Source organism: Lissotriton helveticus, chromosome 3_1, assembly GCF_964261635.1.
Source record: "Lissotriton helveticus chromosome 3_1, aLisHel1.1, whole genome shotgun sequence".
In the NCBI taxonomy this organism is placed as follows: Eukaryota; Metazoa; Chordata; class Amphibia; order Caudata; family Salamandridae; genus Lissotriton; species Lissotriton helveticus.
The window spans coordinates 541,147,272-541,165,257 of record NC_136061.1 but is presented as its reverse complement, the minus strand read 5'-3'; the positions used below and the strand labels follow the sequence as shown (position 1 = coordinate 541,165,257).

The window sequence follows — 17,986 nt, the reverse complement described above, 5'->3', positions numbered from 1 at the left end:
GGCAGGTTCTCTGAATGCCAGGACAAACTCAGCCGCCGGTGCTTGATGGATCACGAATGGCGTTTGAACTCGGATGTGGCGCAAGGTCTCTTTCAGTAGTGGGGAGAGCCTTGGTTAGATATATTGGCCACCGAAGAGGACGCGCAATGTCATCAGTTCTGCACGTTGGAATTTCCAAGGCGGCACTCGCTCAGCAACGCTTTTCGCTGCGAGTGGAGTTGCAGTCTTTTGTACGCCTTTCTGCCCATACCACTTCTGCTCAGAGTGCTGAAGAAGATTCGGCGCGACCGGCCCCAAGTCATTCTTGTGGGTCCGGATTGGGCACGAAGATACTGGTATCCCGAGCTACTCAACATGGCTATCGATCCCCAGATCCGACTGCCTCTTCAGGAGGATCTTCTGTTGCAGCAGCAGGGGACAGTCCTCCACCCGAACCTGTCCAGCCTCCACCTCCATGCGTGGAGATTGAGCGGCGACAGTTAACCGCTTTCGATCTTCCTCCCGAAGTTTGTGATGTCATTCTGCAGCCAGGCATCCCTCCACTAAGATGGTATACGCCTGCAGGTGGAACAAGTTTGTGGCATGGTGCACAGCAAAGGCTGTGGATCCCCTTTCTGCCCCTCTTTCTGAGATCCTGTTCCTACTATCCTTGGCCTAGCAGGGCTCTGCTCTGGGCACTCTCAAAGGTTATATTTCGGCCATCTCTGCCTTTCTACGGCTTCCAGGTCAGCCTTCTCCTTTTAAGTCTCCGAATGTTAACCGTTTCCGGAAAGGCGTTACGCACACGTTTCCTCCTGTGCCATTCATTATGCCTCAGTGGGACTTAAACCTTGTCTTGACATATCTGATGCGCGCTCCCTTTGAGCCCCTTCATAACTGTCCTTTGCATCTTTTCGCTCTCAAGACGGTCTTCCTGGTAGCTATCACCTCTGGCAGAAGAGTGATTGAGCTCCAGGCCCTTTCTTCCAGACCTCCTTTCCTTTCTGTTCATCCGGACATGGTGGTTTAAAGGACTCGTCCTTCTTTCTTGCCAAAGGTTGTCATGCCCTCACACATCGGGCAGACCATCACTTTGCCCACCTTCTTTCAGCCTCCGCATCCTTCGAAAGAGGAAGAGAGGCTCCACAGTATGGACCTAAAACGTGCGCTCTCATTCTATCTGAAGCGCACACAACAATTCCGGGTGGAAGACCAGCTCTTTGTTGACTACGTGGGCGCCAAAAAAAGATCTAGCCGTGCACAAACAGACCATCTCTCGGTGGGTCGTTCTCTGCATCAAAGCCTGTTACTTGTTGGCTAAGAAGGAGCCTCCTCTGGGGCTGCGTGCCCATTCTACCAGGGCAACAGCAGCCACTACTGCCTTGGGACGCGGCGTTCCCTTGCAGTACTTTTGTCAGGCAGCTACGTGGGCCTCGCTGCACACTTTTACCAACCATTACTGCCTTGACAGTCCAGTCTGGAGGGACGGCTTCTTTGGCCGTTCTGTTCTCCGTGACTTTCTTGTGTAATCTTGTTCGCAGACCCGCCACCGGGGTTGGTATTGCTGGGGTATCTATTCTAAGGTAAGGAATCTATCACGAACGTGTCTCTTTCAGATACACAAGTTACTTCTTGTGTAACAATATATCTTTAAGAGACATTAGTTAGTGATAGATTCCTTATCGCCCCACCCATCCTGCCCGTTCTGCGACCTGATTTCTAGGGTTAAGGACATCCCTTTCAGGGCCAGAGTTTCTTGGCACCAGTGGTCAGTTTCTTGCATGGCTCTGCGTTTCTGGCACGTAAAGTCGTGAACTGACGTCAGTGCAATTGGGTGGCGCCTAAGTAGTCTCCGTGACGTCTTCTCAGCGCATACAACGCCAGCGACGGACGCGGAGCCGCACGACGCCACATACTGATGCGCAGAGCTACTGCTAGCGAAAACTTTTGTGATCCAGTCTGACACCTGGAGATTATTCTAAGGTAAGGAATCTATCACTAACTAATGTCTCATTCAGATATATTGTTACACAAGTAGTAACTTGTGCATCAGAAACAGTGCTCTCACTTGCACCTTTTTGCTGTCCGTGTGTTTAAATAGTCGTTTACTGTAATTTGTGGTTGAATTGAAATTGTATTCGTCAAGCAGCACGGGCCCTGTTCTCAAAAGCTTCTGTAGATGTAGTGATCCTTCACCTGTGGCCAAGGATGCTACTAGAGGTTGATGCCAGCATTATATATAGAGATATTTGCTGACCCTTCTGCTTTTGCCACTGGGAGAGGGGCATGTGGCTCCTCTGGCCTTCCCCGCCTGGGGTCACTCACTTCGTCCTGTCTCCTTTGTTACAATCTGCTGGCACACTGCACGAGTGTTGGTGATTTCAGATGTGGCCCTTTACCCGTAGCTGGCACACAGAGATCCCCCAAATGGCTCGGGTATTATCTCTGCCAGGAACACACCCTTGAAATGTGCCATTAAAGCCCCTGCTTGTGTAGAGGATGTCAGGGTGACCCAATGAATGCTCATCCCACTGGCATCTGATGTCCTCCCTCCGGAAGAAGCCTGTGCACGAGCCCGCTGCTTCCGCTGGTTGAGTACTCCAATCCTGAACTAATTGTGACTTTTGATTGGACAGGGGCCTTGACTTTTGATGTGTCCTCTATCTTTGGCAGAGTACTTGCAGATGTGATGGAGTTCTGACCTGGGCTTTAAGTGGGGTGAAAAAACGGGGGGGGGGGGTTGTCTCTCAAAGGGGCGTGGCCAATGTAATTAAAAGCTTGGCTTAAAAACACCCAAGCTAAAAAATGTGTGCTTAGCATAGTGTGCTGCCCGACTGGTATTTTGCTGCTAGTCTCCATCTAGATATATAATACAACAAGCAACATTACCCCTACCCAACAAGCCAGGAGTATTGGCTTTGTCAATGGTTGTTAGTTGCATATGATAAATAAGCAGCAACTACGGCTTCGTTGTATAAAACATTAAACATGTTTCAGTTCTGACTTGATGGGACTATGAACGAACTATGACGAGTCTCTTTGAAGTTACCTCAAAGGCAGTGAAGGTTGGCACTGCTGGAGATTTGAGATTTTTTTGTCTCCCTGAGGACGAGGGCAAAAGTGGAGAGCCCGATAGGGACCCGTCTCGATACCTGCTGTTTAGAACTGCCGCAGCTGTGCACGGGCAGGACCCGGCCCACTTAAAGCCCTGTCCTTACAGAGATTCACTTCAAAGTTGAAGGATAGTGCATGCCGGGATCGTATCATCTCAGAGAAGAGGGGTGACCGCGCTGCCCCTGAACCGAAGACCGGGACCAAGGCCCGAGTGGCTCTTCAGCCTGTGTGAGCTCGAGGGGCGCAACAACCCGGGCGCCGTGGCCGCCGAAACTGGGGACAGAAGACAAACACGCAAGACGTAAAGTTGAGCTGAAACAGGGTCTCTGCCTTGCGAGCTTGCCATGTATGCCTTCTGTCGACATGTTGGTCTGTATGAAGCTGGTATGGTGTGTGCTGGCCCCTAAATCAGTGTCTGCCCAGCACTCAGCTGTCACACGCCTCTGGCGCTGAGTGAACCCTGTTGACCCCACTGCTAGCCCTACAGGAACATTAGGGTTTCTCCTCCCTGCACCCCGGTGTGCCCTGTGATGCGTGTAGTCCCGGTGCAACAGAGCTCTGAGCCATGTGAACTCTCCTGCTACGATGCACGGTTCCCAGTGATTCGTGGTTAAAGGGTTTGAGTCACTCTGAACTTAAAGTAGGGTCCCCTGCACCGCTGGGGTGCCTCTGTGGCGCCTCTGCGGCAGTGAGTGCTACTAAATTCACCATAGCCACCTGCACTGGAGAATCTTAACTGTTGGCTGTGAGTAAATTCATATGTTCTCCCATGTTGAGTTTTCAGTTAATTGAAATATGCATTTCGGTCCTCAAAACCCAAGCTTCAGATCCCAAATGTGGGTGTTGGACAGCATCAGAGCATTACAAGAATGGGAAACTTTCACGATAGTGAATACATAGCAGTAGGCTAAATATATTTAGTTTTCTTTCGTTTCGTAAATAATTTTGTAGTTAGTGCTGCAATTATAGCCCGAGCAACGGCACCTATGGTACAATCGCGCCACCTAGCGTTTTCCGAGAAGTCTTCGGCCTCCAATCCATGTTACTTATGATCTGAATGCGGCCCTCCGAACAGGCAAGTAACACGCGTAGCTGCTCCGCGTGATGTATTGGATGTGAAAAGTGGCGTTAGTCCTGATGTGATGAGGCAAGCAAAGTTTCCTTTGGAGAAAGTGGCCTGTCAGAGCCGTGTTTTATTGGAATGACAATTGAATTCTTTGATTACTGAACAGGACTAATTAATGTGTGCAGCAATAGATCATTCTACTCCCCTGACCTATAGATTTACAGTTTTGCAATGTTGGCATCCAATTAAAGATCCCCTTTGAAATATTCGCCCTTTGTACAAATACTTATTTTATGTCTCTGGTAAATTGTGTCCCAAAACCCTTGTGTGTCCTTTGGCGCTTTATACAAACGTTGGCTTCTCTGTTTCCAGATTGCTTGAAAGCCCTGGGACACATGGAGCAGGCAGCGGACAGCTATGGCAAAGTGGTGGAAATGGCCCCACTGCATCTGGATGCTCGGATCTCTCTTTCTACTCTACAGCAGCAGCTGAACCGGCCAGAGAAGGCCTTGGAAGCTCTCGAGCCAATGTATGACCCGGATACACTCGCACAAGATGCGAATGCGGCCCAGCAGGTAGGCCTGGCCGCGCTCAGCCACGCCGGTATGTTCAGCGTGTTTGTGTAGCGCACAATTCCCCCTGGAGGGTATCCTGGCGCTCGAGCGAGAGCTGTGTAGGCAGGGCCAGGGCTAGGTGAAGAGCCAGGTCTCCAGAGTCCGGCTGAGCGGAGGTGTCTGGTAGGTTTGTGGGAGTTTGTGGTTGTGGAGATACTTGGCACCACCTTTGTGTAAGTCTTTGTATGTGTGCGTCATTGTTTGATTCAGCAGAAAACCTTCTACCGCTGTAGCCGTATAGTAAATGTAGTGCGTGTTTCGGTTCCCTTGATAGAGAAAGTGCAGTATCGAGTACTAATTCATTATTCTAATCACTGCTCACCTCTACCTACTTTTAACACTACTTTCTAACTGTAGGTCTGCTGGAACTGACCAGAAGCTATTTTTTAAACTGCTGGTGCACCACTCTTGAATAAGGGGCCTGATTACAATCTTGGCGGATGGGATATTCTGTCACAAATGTGACAGATATCCTGTCCACTGTATTACAAGTTCCATAGTATATAATGGAAATGTAATTTGGCAGACGGGATATCTGTCACGCTTGTGATAGTAATCCTGTCCGCCAAGATCATAATCAGGCTGTCAGTCTGATCACAATGTTTTGCTTAAGGCACACTATTCACAGTTTTTGCTTTGCTCCTGATATTCAGTAATCTTTAACGTAACTTAAGTTTTCACGTGGGTGACAGTCTTTACTCACAGTTGCAATAATGTAAGTTGTAACACTGAGCGTACCTCTCTGTTTATCATAAGCTAAGTATTTTTCATTTTGTCTACTTTATTGTCTGACCTGGTTAGAGAAATCCACTGGAATCTTTCTTTCAGTTTTGCTTGCCCCTACAAAGCTAGTGCAGCAGCAAGAGATAATCCTCCAAGTTTTCTCCTGTGCCCAATCATCCCAAATTCGGGACTGAAAAAGCATCTACATTAAATAAAAATATTTTTAAAGGTTTTCAATTTCTCCATCTTTGTTAATTAATATTGAAATGATATTTAAGACAATTGTTGTCTCCCTGGAAATGCTAGTTGACCTATCTTGATCCCGCCTAGGGTTTTTGTGCCTAAATACTTGGTCACAGCCCCTAGTTTGTGAAGTGCTCCCAAATCCTCCTGACGCTTCAAAGCCCCGTTAGTTTACTTATGGTGGCACATTGTCGCCGCGTTGGAAGCAGCAGGCTCCAGGGGTGTCAAAGCATCACATCAGACAGGTAGATACTTCAAATCATCCAGAAAGGATATGCCCTACTTTTCCGGTCCATCTCCCCACCCCTGCCACCCACACCTCATCAGCTTCTGGTGGGCCACTGGTCCTCTGACAAAAGGAATTTCAGGCTCTTTTGGACGAGGAAGACATTGGCAAGGTGCCGCCATCAGAAATAGGGGCTACTCTTGTTACATTCTGGTGCAGGAAAAGCATGGAGGCCTCTGTCCTGTTTTAGATCTTTACTCTCTAAATGTCTTCCTCTAAAAGGACAAGTTTAGGATGCTCATCCTGGCCCAAGTCCTGACTGCTCTGCATCCAGGCCAGTGGATATTGGCGTTGGACTTGCCTGATACCCATTTTCACATCTCTGTTCTGCAGTCCCTCTGGCATTACCTGTGGTTTCAGGTGGGCTACAAAGAATTTCAGTTCTCAATGCTCCCCTTTGGCTTCCCTAGTGCCCATCTGGGTGTTCACAAAAGTAATGGCAGAGGTCACTGCCCATCTTTCGCAGTTTCGTGACTAGTTGCTGAAGGTAGGCTTTCCCCAAACAGTCGTGGACCACCTCCAGTTGATGACCAATCTGTTAACATCCTTAGGATTTTTATTAATGTGCCTAACACAAAAGCTCCCTTTCATCAGAGCCATCCTGGATACAGAGCGGTTTCAAACCTGCCTTCTGCCTCAACGAGTTCAGGACATTTGGGCTATGATCCCAATGTTTCAAATTTTGACCTGGGTCTCAGTGAGAGCAGCTCTGAGACTTCTTGGCCTCTGGCCTCATACATCCTGCTAGTCGACCACGCCAGGAGGCACATGTGGGCTCTGCAGTGGGATGTGAAGTCTCAGTGGGCTCAGCACCAGGGGAACCTGTCACATTCCATTCAGGTGTCCGAGGAGACTGCAACAGACCTGTAGAAGTGGTTGCTGGACTGCAGTTGGACCACTGATAGACCAATCTCCCTACCTCACCTGAAACTAATGTTTGTGAAGGATGCATCAGTGCTGGGCTGGGAAGGTCATCTGGGAGAGGTGGCGATCAAAGGACTCTAGACGTTGGCAGAGTATGCTCTCCACATCAATCTCTGGGAGTTGTGGGCAAATTGTTAGGCAGTAAAAGATTTCCCTCAGCATCAGGGGGGGCAGGTGCAGGCCCTCACCAACACCACCACCACTACGTGGTACTGTAATTATAAGGGCGGGTGTGGGTTTGAGTGCTTTGCCAGGAAGCTCTATGCCTCTGGAACTGGCTGAGTCGTCAAGGTAACTTAAACGTTGGCGTTGCTTAACAGATTACAAATGACAACTACACTCAGAGGTGGCACAGGTTTGTTTCAGTAATGGAGAGAACCCTAGCTGGATCTTTTTGCCACCGCAGAGAATGCACAATGTAAAACCGTTTGTGCGCTGTAGTTCGTAAAGCATTTCTCCCTCAGAGATGACTTATGGCTGCAACAGAGCTCCGTACTCCTGTACACCTCACTGGCTCTATTTCTCCTTCCCAGTATTCTGAAGCAGATCTTGAGGAACTGGGCACAAGTTAATCTAATGGCTCCTGATTGGGAAAGGAGAATGTGGATCCAGAACTTCTGTCCATGAGCATCTGCTCTCGGATTCTGCTGCCACTCCAGGAGGATCTCCTGCCGCAGCAGCAGGGCAGGGTCTTACACCTGATTCTGTGCAACTTACACCCCCTTGGTTGAAGATTAAGGAGAGACAATTAACTGTGTTCAATCTTAATTTTAGCAGCCTGGCATCCATCCACCAAATCAATATATGCTGGATGCTACGAGAAGTTTGTTTGGTGTTGTTCTTGCCATATCCTGCCTTCTTGCCATATCCTGCCAGTTGTCTGATTTACTTTTTACTCTATTCTTAGCACAGCAAGACATTGCTTTGTCTACTGTTAAAGGTTACTTGTTGACCTTAAAGCTTTTTTTAAGACTGCCATCCTAGTTTAAATCACCTCTTGTGATGGCTTTCGTTGATTTAGTAATATTTTTTAATTACAAGTTTATATTCAACAATAAAAAGTACAAGTCTTCTGTCAGCAAATGCAAAGTAAAATATGGTTATATAAAGCTTATTGTATACGAAGATGTTCACAGTAGCCAATAAGTCAAAATATCAATGTTGACTCATGTGATGGACGTTCTAAAAGGGCTGATCCTCATGTTTGTGCCAACATCTTTTATAAAGCCTCAGTTGGCCTAGAATGCTAATGTTCTTGATGTTTACCCAATTTGAGCGGTTACACAGATGCCCTCTAAGATTGTTAACTCTAAAAACAGTATTCTTCATAGCGATCACGTCAGCTTATCACTTGAATGAGTTACAAGCATTTTCCATCTAGCAAACTGTTTACTACACTTTTACAGGACCAACTACTGCTGAGGACTAAGGCAGCATTTCTACCCAAAGTTGTGGCACCTTTTCATATTGGACTGTCTCTTACCCTGCTAGCATTCTTTGTCCCACCTTATGCATTCATTTGGAATCAAAGAGAGTCCTCAACTTTAAAATCGATCGCACCAAGGACTACCTGTTGGATGATCAGCTATTTGTAGAGTTCACTGAGAGAAAGAAGGGCAAAGCAGTGTAAAACCAGGCCATTTCTAAATGGATTGTGCTTTGCATTAAGATCTGCTACAGATTAGCTAAGAAACAACCTCTGGAAGTTTTTAAGGCTCATTTCTCTAGGGCCATGGCTGCTACCACCGCACTTGTGCACGGAGTACATGTCTTGAGCATCTGCCAGGTTGCTGTGTGGTATTCAGTTCACACAGCACTACTGTTTGGAGAGCCATGTCCAGCAGGAGAGGCATTTTGTCTGTTTGGTCCTGCAGTATTTTTTGATCTGAGCCATTCCACAGTCCACCACCTGGTAAGATACTGCTTTGGTATCTATTCACAAGGTGAGGAACCTGCAGTTAGTCGTATCCATCAAAATTACTAGCTGTTACTTTTGATAACGCTCTTTCTGGTGCAGGTATTCTATCTAACTGCAGATTTCTCACCTACCCTTTCTGTGGATAGATCTCTTTTCTGTATCTATAAAGGTCCTTATATGAGAACTGCACTTTGTTGAATCTGATTCACGCAAAGGCTGTGCGTCCGACAGCACAGAGAGATATGATAAGGAAACTGACGTTGACGAGGAGGGATAGCAGTTACATGTGGCCCGACTTCACTTCCGAGATGGGATGGATCTAGCGTGGAGACACACAATGCCACCTACCGCTGTGCAAGGGAACTGCGAAGGAAAATCTATGTATCCAGTCTGGTACCTGAGGGTATTCACAGGGTGGGGAGTCTGCTATTAGATATGGTATCCACCGAAAAGAGCAGTACAGAAGGAAAGTAACTTGTTCTTACTAGGGTTGTGACTGATACAGATTATGGCCTCCAGTAGGACAGTCAATACATTTGCAGGGATATAGTGGCATTGGTCTGGACTGCATCACACAGTTTTAGCAAGAATGTGGATTGGGAGAAAAAAAGAAATGCAGGATCTTGAAGAGGCTGGTTTTGAGTACAAAAACAGCACCAAAGGGAATAAGTAGCCTAGCTGCCCTTAATCATACAGGCAGAAATTGTGCCTTTCTGTTGTACGCACAACAAAGCTATGAAGACACTGTGGCTCTGCGTGTAAGTCCTCGTAGTGCTCATTCAGTACTTTACCTCTCCTCCAGCTCACAATAATGCATCCTGAACCTATTGCCCACCTGCCTCAGCAACTCCAATAGAGAACTTGATGCATCTGCTTCCGAGTACTCTGGGACCAGTCTGAAAGCCACATGATTCTTTGCTGACACCTTTTCTCTCTGTGGATTAAGATTTACCAGGCTAGGTTAAAACGAGATATGTGAAATGCCCCTAATAGCAGAGAGTCTGCACCATTCCATGTGCTGGCAAAATCCACTATGCTGAGGTGTACAGAGGTTCTTGATGCAAGTCAGTTCTGTTCCTACTAGTCTGGCTGCATAACATACAGCCATGCAGTCTAGAAGAAGTAGAGAAAAGGCATTCAGGCTCCTCGCCCATTTCTACATTCTACGACAAGATATGCTGCAACGGGAGTTAGGATGTTGAGGTGCATAGAAGTACCATTGGAAGGGTATTTAATACTGGCTCTCACCCAGTAAAAAAGGTTGTCTTCTAGTATTTGGCAACAGCGTGGCTGGTGGAGGTTCCTTTTTGCTAGAAAGTTATGTTTTTCCTTTTTTTTCGCAGTTTAAAGAGAATGGCTAATCTTTCTTTTGAAGGAGGTCTTCATTATAAATCGTGATGCAAATTGTTATGTATTCATTATTTATTATCTATTATTATTGATTAATTGTTACACTTCTTTGTTTAAACTGAAAAAACAAGTCGAAGAAAAACGGAGGGTGTTTTCAGATTGTCCTATTAAGACAGTAAACAACGTTACAAAAGAGCAATCTGTATGAATACACACTGGGGAGCAGAAGAAAAACAGTGTCCCTGAAATAATTTGTTGCCAGTGTTACTTATACGCACACAGGGACGCTTACGTCTTATGTTTGAATCATTCTTTTCCTTCTCTTACACCTGAGTTGTGTTTCTATCCTGCAGATAAGCGTACATAAAAATAGCCCATAATGAGTTAATATTTCTCAATTATCTTCTTTTTGTCAGCATTAGTGCCAGTACAGTGCAGGACATGACTTCATTATTTTCTTTGAAGTCATTGCCTGTGATTCCCAGTATTGAATTTTGTGGCTCTTTTGGGACATTCTACATTGCAGGTCTTGTTTTAAGTCTTAATTTTACTTGCAGCTTTCTGGAAATTGACTTTCAATATAAAACTCCAAGTTAGATTGTAGAGTTCTAGATGTTTGCATCTTCATGTTAGACATTTAACTGAAGCTTAACCATGCTGTTATTATATGAAAAAGGTATAGTATTAATGATGCTCCTTCTCCATAAAGTCTATAGTCACAAATAGAAGGTGTGTGTGTTCATAGATCTCTCTTTTCTTATTTAGGAATTAAAGCTGTTGCTTCATCGATCTACTTTGCTTTTCTCGCAAGGCAGACAATATGATTATGTCGACACATTGTTCACAATGTTGGCAATGCTTTTAAAGGTGAGTGCACTATGAAGTACAGAGTAACCAATGCGATTAAACAGTAAAGCACTTTTTTGTGTTTGCAGTTTGTGAGATATTTTTTAGATAGTTGTAAAATCCACCAGTTTCATGGCTGATCTACCATTTATGAACATTTAGCAGAACCTCGCAGCTGTGAAACTTTTTTCACTGATTTGTTAAATGTTTTTTTGAGATATTTGTTTTAGAAAAAGCTGTTGTATTGTCAGTTAAATTAGCTAATTCTGTCAGTTAAATAACGTTTTGAGAGAGGAGATTACCACCGTTTAGAAATGGGTTAAATTTAGGATGTATAAAAGAGGTTTGTGGGAATTTGAGTGGACACTTGAGTAGGACTATTGCTTGTACGGGGTAAGAGGGCGGTATCCAGATGCATAGAAATGCCATTTGCTATAAAGAAGAAAATGTCAGTTGTAGAAGAACATGAATATAGGGAGCTGATGGCAAGGAACAGAGTGTTTTTAGGCTGGGAGAACGATATGGGTGGTTATAAGTGTTAGACGAAAAATAACTTAAATGAGAAAAGAGCATTACCATCAAACCCAGTCAAATTTGTAATAAAAAGTAAAAAAAGGAGCGCGGCTGAGGGTGGTCAAATTGGGTGTACTATGGAATAAGTGGACACATAGACAGGGCATCTCTGCTGCTCGTGCAAACATCCATGCACTGTAGGCTATGTGCGCTTGGGAGCTGAGGCAGGGGCCTAGCATGTTGTCTTCAGCCATGCCCTACACTCGTCCTCACTGTGCATGGATGACTGCCGCAGTGGGTTATATACACTTGGACAACTACCCCTGCTGCACACACACAAGTCTGTGTGCAGTGGGTAATGAGCCGGTGCGCAGCACATGAAGGCAGACCTTGGACCACATTCAGCGCTCAGTCCCCCCTTCACATGGCTAAAGACTGAAGACAGTGGTTTATGTACCCATAGAGGCTGAGCGCATACCTCTGTGCATGGCCAAAGGCAATGCATAGTGGGTTATATCTACATCAGCGGGTACGTTTTTAAGATAGGGGTTTGAGCTGTAGGAGTGTAGTGCATGGGAATAGTTTACATTTGGCTTTCATTTGAATTAGATCTTTTTTCATGATGGCCGAGCCAGGGCTTGATTCAAAGTCTGGTTATTTTTAGGGCAGTGTTCCCTTGGGTCCTGTCTTAGTTCGTCCCTTTCTTGTTGATTTCTATGTTACGGGATCTGACGTTAAGAATTAGGGCACCTTCATCCACTTAGCGCTTTGTTGGGACCCATAAAATAAATACCAACTTCAACTCGAAAATATGGGCATACCCATTTTTTAACTAAATTTCGGTGTCCAAGGTAGAGGCTTTGATGCCCACAAATGTATGAACAAATGTATCAGTTGATTGGTGAGTGGCATTTTGCACTAGATTGTAAAATGGCAAATATGAGGAAGGTCAAAATATTTTGACATAAAAATATAAGATGATAGAGGATTTAGATAAACATCTTACAACCGTGAAAGGAAATGGAATTTGATGCTAATAAATACAAGGGGATCCCAGGAGAAGCAGCAATTGCCAATTGTCATGAGGTGATCACTGCACTATGTCTTGACCCACACCTTAAACTTTGAGCCCACTTTAGCTGATAATGATTTTAATTTAAAGCACATCTTACCTGTACAACTTGGGAAGCATATAGGTCATGTGAAAGGGCACAATAAAGCATTGAGTATTCCACTGGCTAATAGGGCCGCATGATCGGGGGAAATCCACTTTAGACATGTCAGTGAAGCATAAATATTTACACCTGGGTCCTGAATTGTTAACTTGATAATTTCGTTTGTCACTATCTGTTGAAAGGGATCAATTGATGAAGTAATTTCCTCGCACTCAATGTGTAGTAAGTGAAAGGAGTGAGGACATAGTAGAAAGAAGCTGCAGGGGTCTGCCGTTTCAAACAAAGGTATGAAAGTGAAAAGGGTCAAAAGAGGAGAGTGGCGGTGTTTGGAAGGGCCTGCCCCTTAAATAAGGGTTACTGCGGAGATGCACCCTAGTTAAAGCTGGATTATTGACAAATCCAGCGAGCAGGAAATTCAGCATTGCACCCTCCCTCTCTAAATTCATATAAAACCACTTTTTAAGGTCATGATGTTAATTTGAGTGCTAGGGAAGTGAGTGACAGGACGTCCCTCCTAAGAGAGATCCATTTTCCTACATCATCTGCTCAAGAACATTAACAAAGTAGCAAAGAATTCCTTGTGATCATCCAGTGTACGTCTGCCTTATGATTAAACGTGTGCTCCCCTAATTAATATAGTTATACTGACGACCCACGTGTTTAACTTCTCCTATTGCTTTCAATAAATGTGATTAGAAGTGTAGTACTAATTAAGAGCAGTGATCTGTAGCAGCAGTCACCTGGGGCTGTATTTTACGTTGTGCCCTGGGTTCGCAACGGGTGTGTGCGCCCACTTTTTGTGCCCCTGGGGCATAATGGCATTACAGAGGGTGCCTCCAATGCTTGTGTGGCCCCCTCTGTAATACTGATAGCGCTGGCACACATATTACGCCAGTGCCATCATAAGAAGGCATTCCATTATTTGTATGCGGGAGTTGCCCCATGTACATGAGGGAATGGGAGGGAGGTTGAAATTGAGTCCCATGGAACCCCCAGGCACTCTCTTGCAGACGGGTGCAGTCACTCACTTCACCCGCTTGAAAGGGGATCTCTCCCATCTTCAGAGTGCAGGCAGATTGCCATCTGCACTGTGAAACACCGAGCAGCTTTATATAAGCTGCTCCATATTCCACTTGAATGTGCACCCTGGAAAAGTACGTTCACCGCTGCCCTGGGGGCAGCGCATTCTTTGTAATACTGCGCACTGTCCCTATTTGGGCCCAGCGGACCTTTTGAAAGGTGCGCCACGGCACCAACAGGGAGGGTGTGCAGTATTCGTAATACAGTCCTTGATGTTCTCAATAGCACAACCTGAACTCGGTGTAACCATGCAATTCAGGTCCGTCCTGGATAATTCTTGGTTTTGAAACAAGGTCATCTCAGGTTGTCTTTTGCATGCTTTTGCAGTGCACTGTTAAGAGGGATAGAATACCTAGAAAAAACAACCCCATGTCTCCGTTAGGTTCATTTCTGTGTACCTACCCAATTTCAATCATACAATACTTTTTTTTAATTGCGTCATTTGTATCATTTGTTAGTGGTAACAAAAATAACGCCCTTTTACTGTAGTCTCATACCGTACAGCATAGGACGCACTATAGCAGATATTTGCTTCATTGTTCCAGGGTTTGTTTAAAGCTTCAGCTCAAGTTGAATTCTTCACTGATACAGGTAATGTCTTACTTGGCACTCTTCTGTATGGTGATGACACATTGACTCACTTTAAACAAAACATGTGTTTGCAATAAAAAATGGTAACAAAAGCTAATTTCATTTGCTTACCTTCCTATGTCCAGGTTGCAATGAACAGAGCTCAGGTTTGCTTGATATCCAGTTCCAAATCTGGAGAAAGGCATCTTCACCTTTTGAAGGTTTCCAGGGATAAGATTTCAGACAGCGATGACCAAGAGTCTGCAAACTGTGATGCAAAAGGTAGAAATTAATTCGTTATGAACACACCAGTCATACAGGTGTATTATATTTGCATTATTAAACTGAATGAAAAGTCTCCATCATAAATGTGTGTTTACAACCCCAGCATGATACTATTTTAAATACAAGTTTATTGTGTAGCAACTGCATGTGAGTAGATGTTCTTTCTTTGCTCTGCGATGTAGGACCAGCATCAGTGGGAATATTTGACTTGCGCTTTTGAGGCAACAGATCCATACATTTAGATCATCAATTGTTATCAGTCTTAAGTAGACTGCATCTCATAAGCTCTAACTTTGTGTCACCAAGTAAAGCATAGGATACAGTTTAAAGGTTCACTACCATTAACGTATTCTGTAATCTTTAAATATTATCTTAAGACTGAAATGCTCAAGCACTTAATAATTTGGGGCGGACACACAGTATTAGGAAAGTATTACCATATTAATGTAATTCCATGCTTAATAAGCACCATGTCTTAGTGTTGGGCTCACCTGTTTTCGTTTTTATGGCTCCAGGTCTGTCAAAATGATTAATTCATCTTTACATTTATAAATCTCTGCGTCTTTATGTAGGGAAAGAATATCCATTCTAGTCCATTAATCCTCAAAATGACAAAGCATTTTTCTAGAGAAGGGAAAGCTCTGTGGAGATTTGGGATGCAAGAAATAACAGAGGAAGCTCCTCTTGGTTGGGAATGGGATGGCATGTTTCTCTACGTATATCACAGGTATATTTAAAGAAGATTGCCGCAAATCCAGTCTTTTCTGGACAAAAGGAGATGGAGGGATTGAGGCATTCTAACTCTGCTACTGCCTGCCACCCGCCAAGCTTGTGCAGCTGAGCCTAAGCGAGTGCAGGCCACTCGATGGCTTCCCATTTAGCACTGTTTGAGGGAGGTGAGTGCCAGAGAGGCCCCTGCTGTAACCCTCGCAGATAGATTTGCTGGACATGCTGGAGCCAAAATATGTGCACATGCTGGAGCCAAAATATGTGCAATCAGAGAATAGGAACAGCAGTAGGGGGCGATGGCTTGTGTGAAACTGACATTGCTGTCAGAAATAAGTGATTAAAACTGGAGTTTATTTAGGTTTACAATGTTCATTCATAGTCCACCATACACTTAAAAGTTGAAGGCAAGTTACACTACCCAGACCATCTTGATTCTTTAAACTTCCCAGCTGAGAATGAAGGTGGTTTAAACCCTGCCCACATTGTCTGGCATATATTTCCTTAAAAAATATAATTAAACCTGCAGCTCCAAGAACAAGTCCCGCAAAGTTCCTAAGCTGCAGAATGCCTAGCATTGCCTTGTATAAAGGATTTCCTTGATGACAAAAACCAAGAATTTAGCAATTAATTGAACATTGCTGTCCCTACCCCTGGAAGAGCTGAGATATTCAAGTGGAAATGCCAGCAGTGTTAGCCATAAATACTTTAGACCAAATTAAAGATTTGCAGGACATTGTTAGACATCCCTCAGAATCACAGATCATGACACATGGGAGATGGACGTTTTCAAGGACAAGGGAACTCAAAAGTATACAAGGGACCATAGGTAAGGATTGTTTGTCGAGGAACAGGTGGTCCCTTGGTTTAGAGCTACATCAAACAATGAGCATAGAAATGAAATAAGTTCCATGCACAAGTTTTGAAATAAGATTTTTAAAAATATTTATTCGATCACATGATAGAGGAACTTAATGGAAGTGGGAAACATAAGACAAAAGGCACAGGACAGCAACAAGGGGAATACTATACAACTCAGACATTTAAAAAGGAGTGACAAGTAACAATGCTACAAAGATTCTGTCACAATTTTTTAAATATCAATGCTATTGAACGTATAAATCTGTGATATATATACAATAGTCACGGTACTGTGTGTCGGCAACGTTTCGGTCCCATCGCTTTTTCAATTTACCCCCTACTCCTTGAATCCTGGAGACGGATGCTGTCCTGTTTTTCAGGCAGTGAATCTTCCTGTTTCGCCGCTCCCCTCACCACAGCAGCATTCTTAGTATGTGACTCCGCCTAAATTGATGGATATTCTGCAAGTTATCCGCTGCTGCTTGCGTAATTTGGAAGCAACGCTCATTATATGCACCACCATTCTCGGTTTCTTACTGATCCTCAAAACTTTTCCAGATATCTCCACGACCATTGGGTTGCCCACTTCCATTAAGTTCCTCTGTTATTTGATTGAATAAATATTTTAAAAAGTCTTATTTCAAAGCTTGTGGCATAGAACTTATTTAATTTCTATGCTCATTGTTTGACGTAGCTCTACATTAAACTTGCCTACCTACAGCAAAACGTTTGCCAGTGGTGATTGCTCTATGTACTCCGATTTAATCTTTGTGGGGTGAGGAAAAAGTAATTTGCCAGGTACACATTAGTTCGGCTTGGGGCTGGGAAAATATCTTCACGTCCAAAAGTTGTTCTAGGATCTTTCCTGGCCCTCTCACTGTAGTTTCACAGTAACTCTAATTTCTGGAAAGTCGACCATTCATAAATATGACCTGTGTTGCTGTTCCATCCATCCAAAGAAATTTCAAAGCCGTGTTTTCCTTTGTCCTCACCTGCATCGGTGTCCTCATGTTCTTTTTGTAATATCTGTTTGAATACCCTACTGATGTGCAAAAAGACTAAGCTACCAACTCATAGAGTTTACACCAATCTTTGTAAGAGACGTATTAATCCTATGAAGATTTGTTTTACAAGCACAAGCCCGATTTAGTTCATCTTAATGAATCTTATCTGGTTCTTTTTTATTATTTGTTTTTATAGCAATTTTTGCAGTGCTCACAAGTGTTCTGTCCAAGGATGACTGGTGGGGTCTCCTCCTGAAGGCTGTGTATGCTTTGTGTGATTTGTCCCGATACAATGAGGCTGAACTGCTTGTGGACTCTTCTCTGGAATATTATTCCTTTTATGATGACCGGCAAAAGCGCAAAGAGCTAGAGTACTTCGGACTTTCAGCAGCAATTCTGGACAAGAACTTTAGAAAAGCCTACACTTATATAAGGTACGAGAGCCATTGCACCCTATGCTGTTTGACTTAATTCTCCAGGTTTGGTGTAGTCAGTCATTTGAAATTTAACAAGGAGCTTGCCTAACGTCTAGGGCGGACAACCTCGAATCTGGGAAACTGGGTGCGAGTTTCGGCAATGACTCTGAACATCCTGTGATTCTGGGCAAAACACTTACTCTCCCTGTACCTAACAAAAATGAACGTGTCCTCATGTAATGCAACTGATGCTATGTTCTGTAAGAAATGTATTTGTTGATCACCTTGACCTG

The 17,986-nt window shown here is 44.3% G+C and overlaps 1 protein-coding gene across 1 annotated transcript in view; it reads left to right on the top strand.

Annotated features, from left to right (window-relative positions):
• Positions 1-17,986, top strand: part of GTF3C3 (general transcription factor IIIC subunit 3) — a 348,121-nt gene that overhangs the window by 193,107 nt on the left and 137,028 nt on the right. The window contains exons 11-14 of the mRNA XM_078680426.1: positions 4,532-4,734; positions 10,983-11,084; positions 14,548-14,683; positions 17,474-17,711. Coding sequence (XP_078536552.1) covers positions 4,532-4,734; positions 10,983-11,084; positions 14,548-14,683; positions 17,474-17,711 — 679 coding nt within the window. The remainder of the gene's footprint in view (positions 1-4,531; positions 4,735-10,982; positions 11,085-14,547; positions 14,684-17,473; positions 17,712-17,986) is intronic.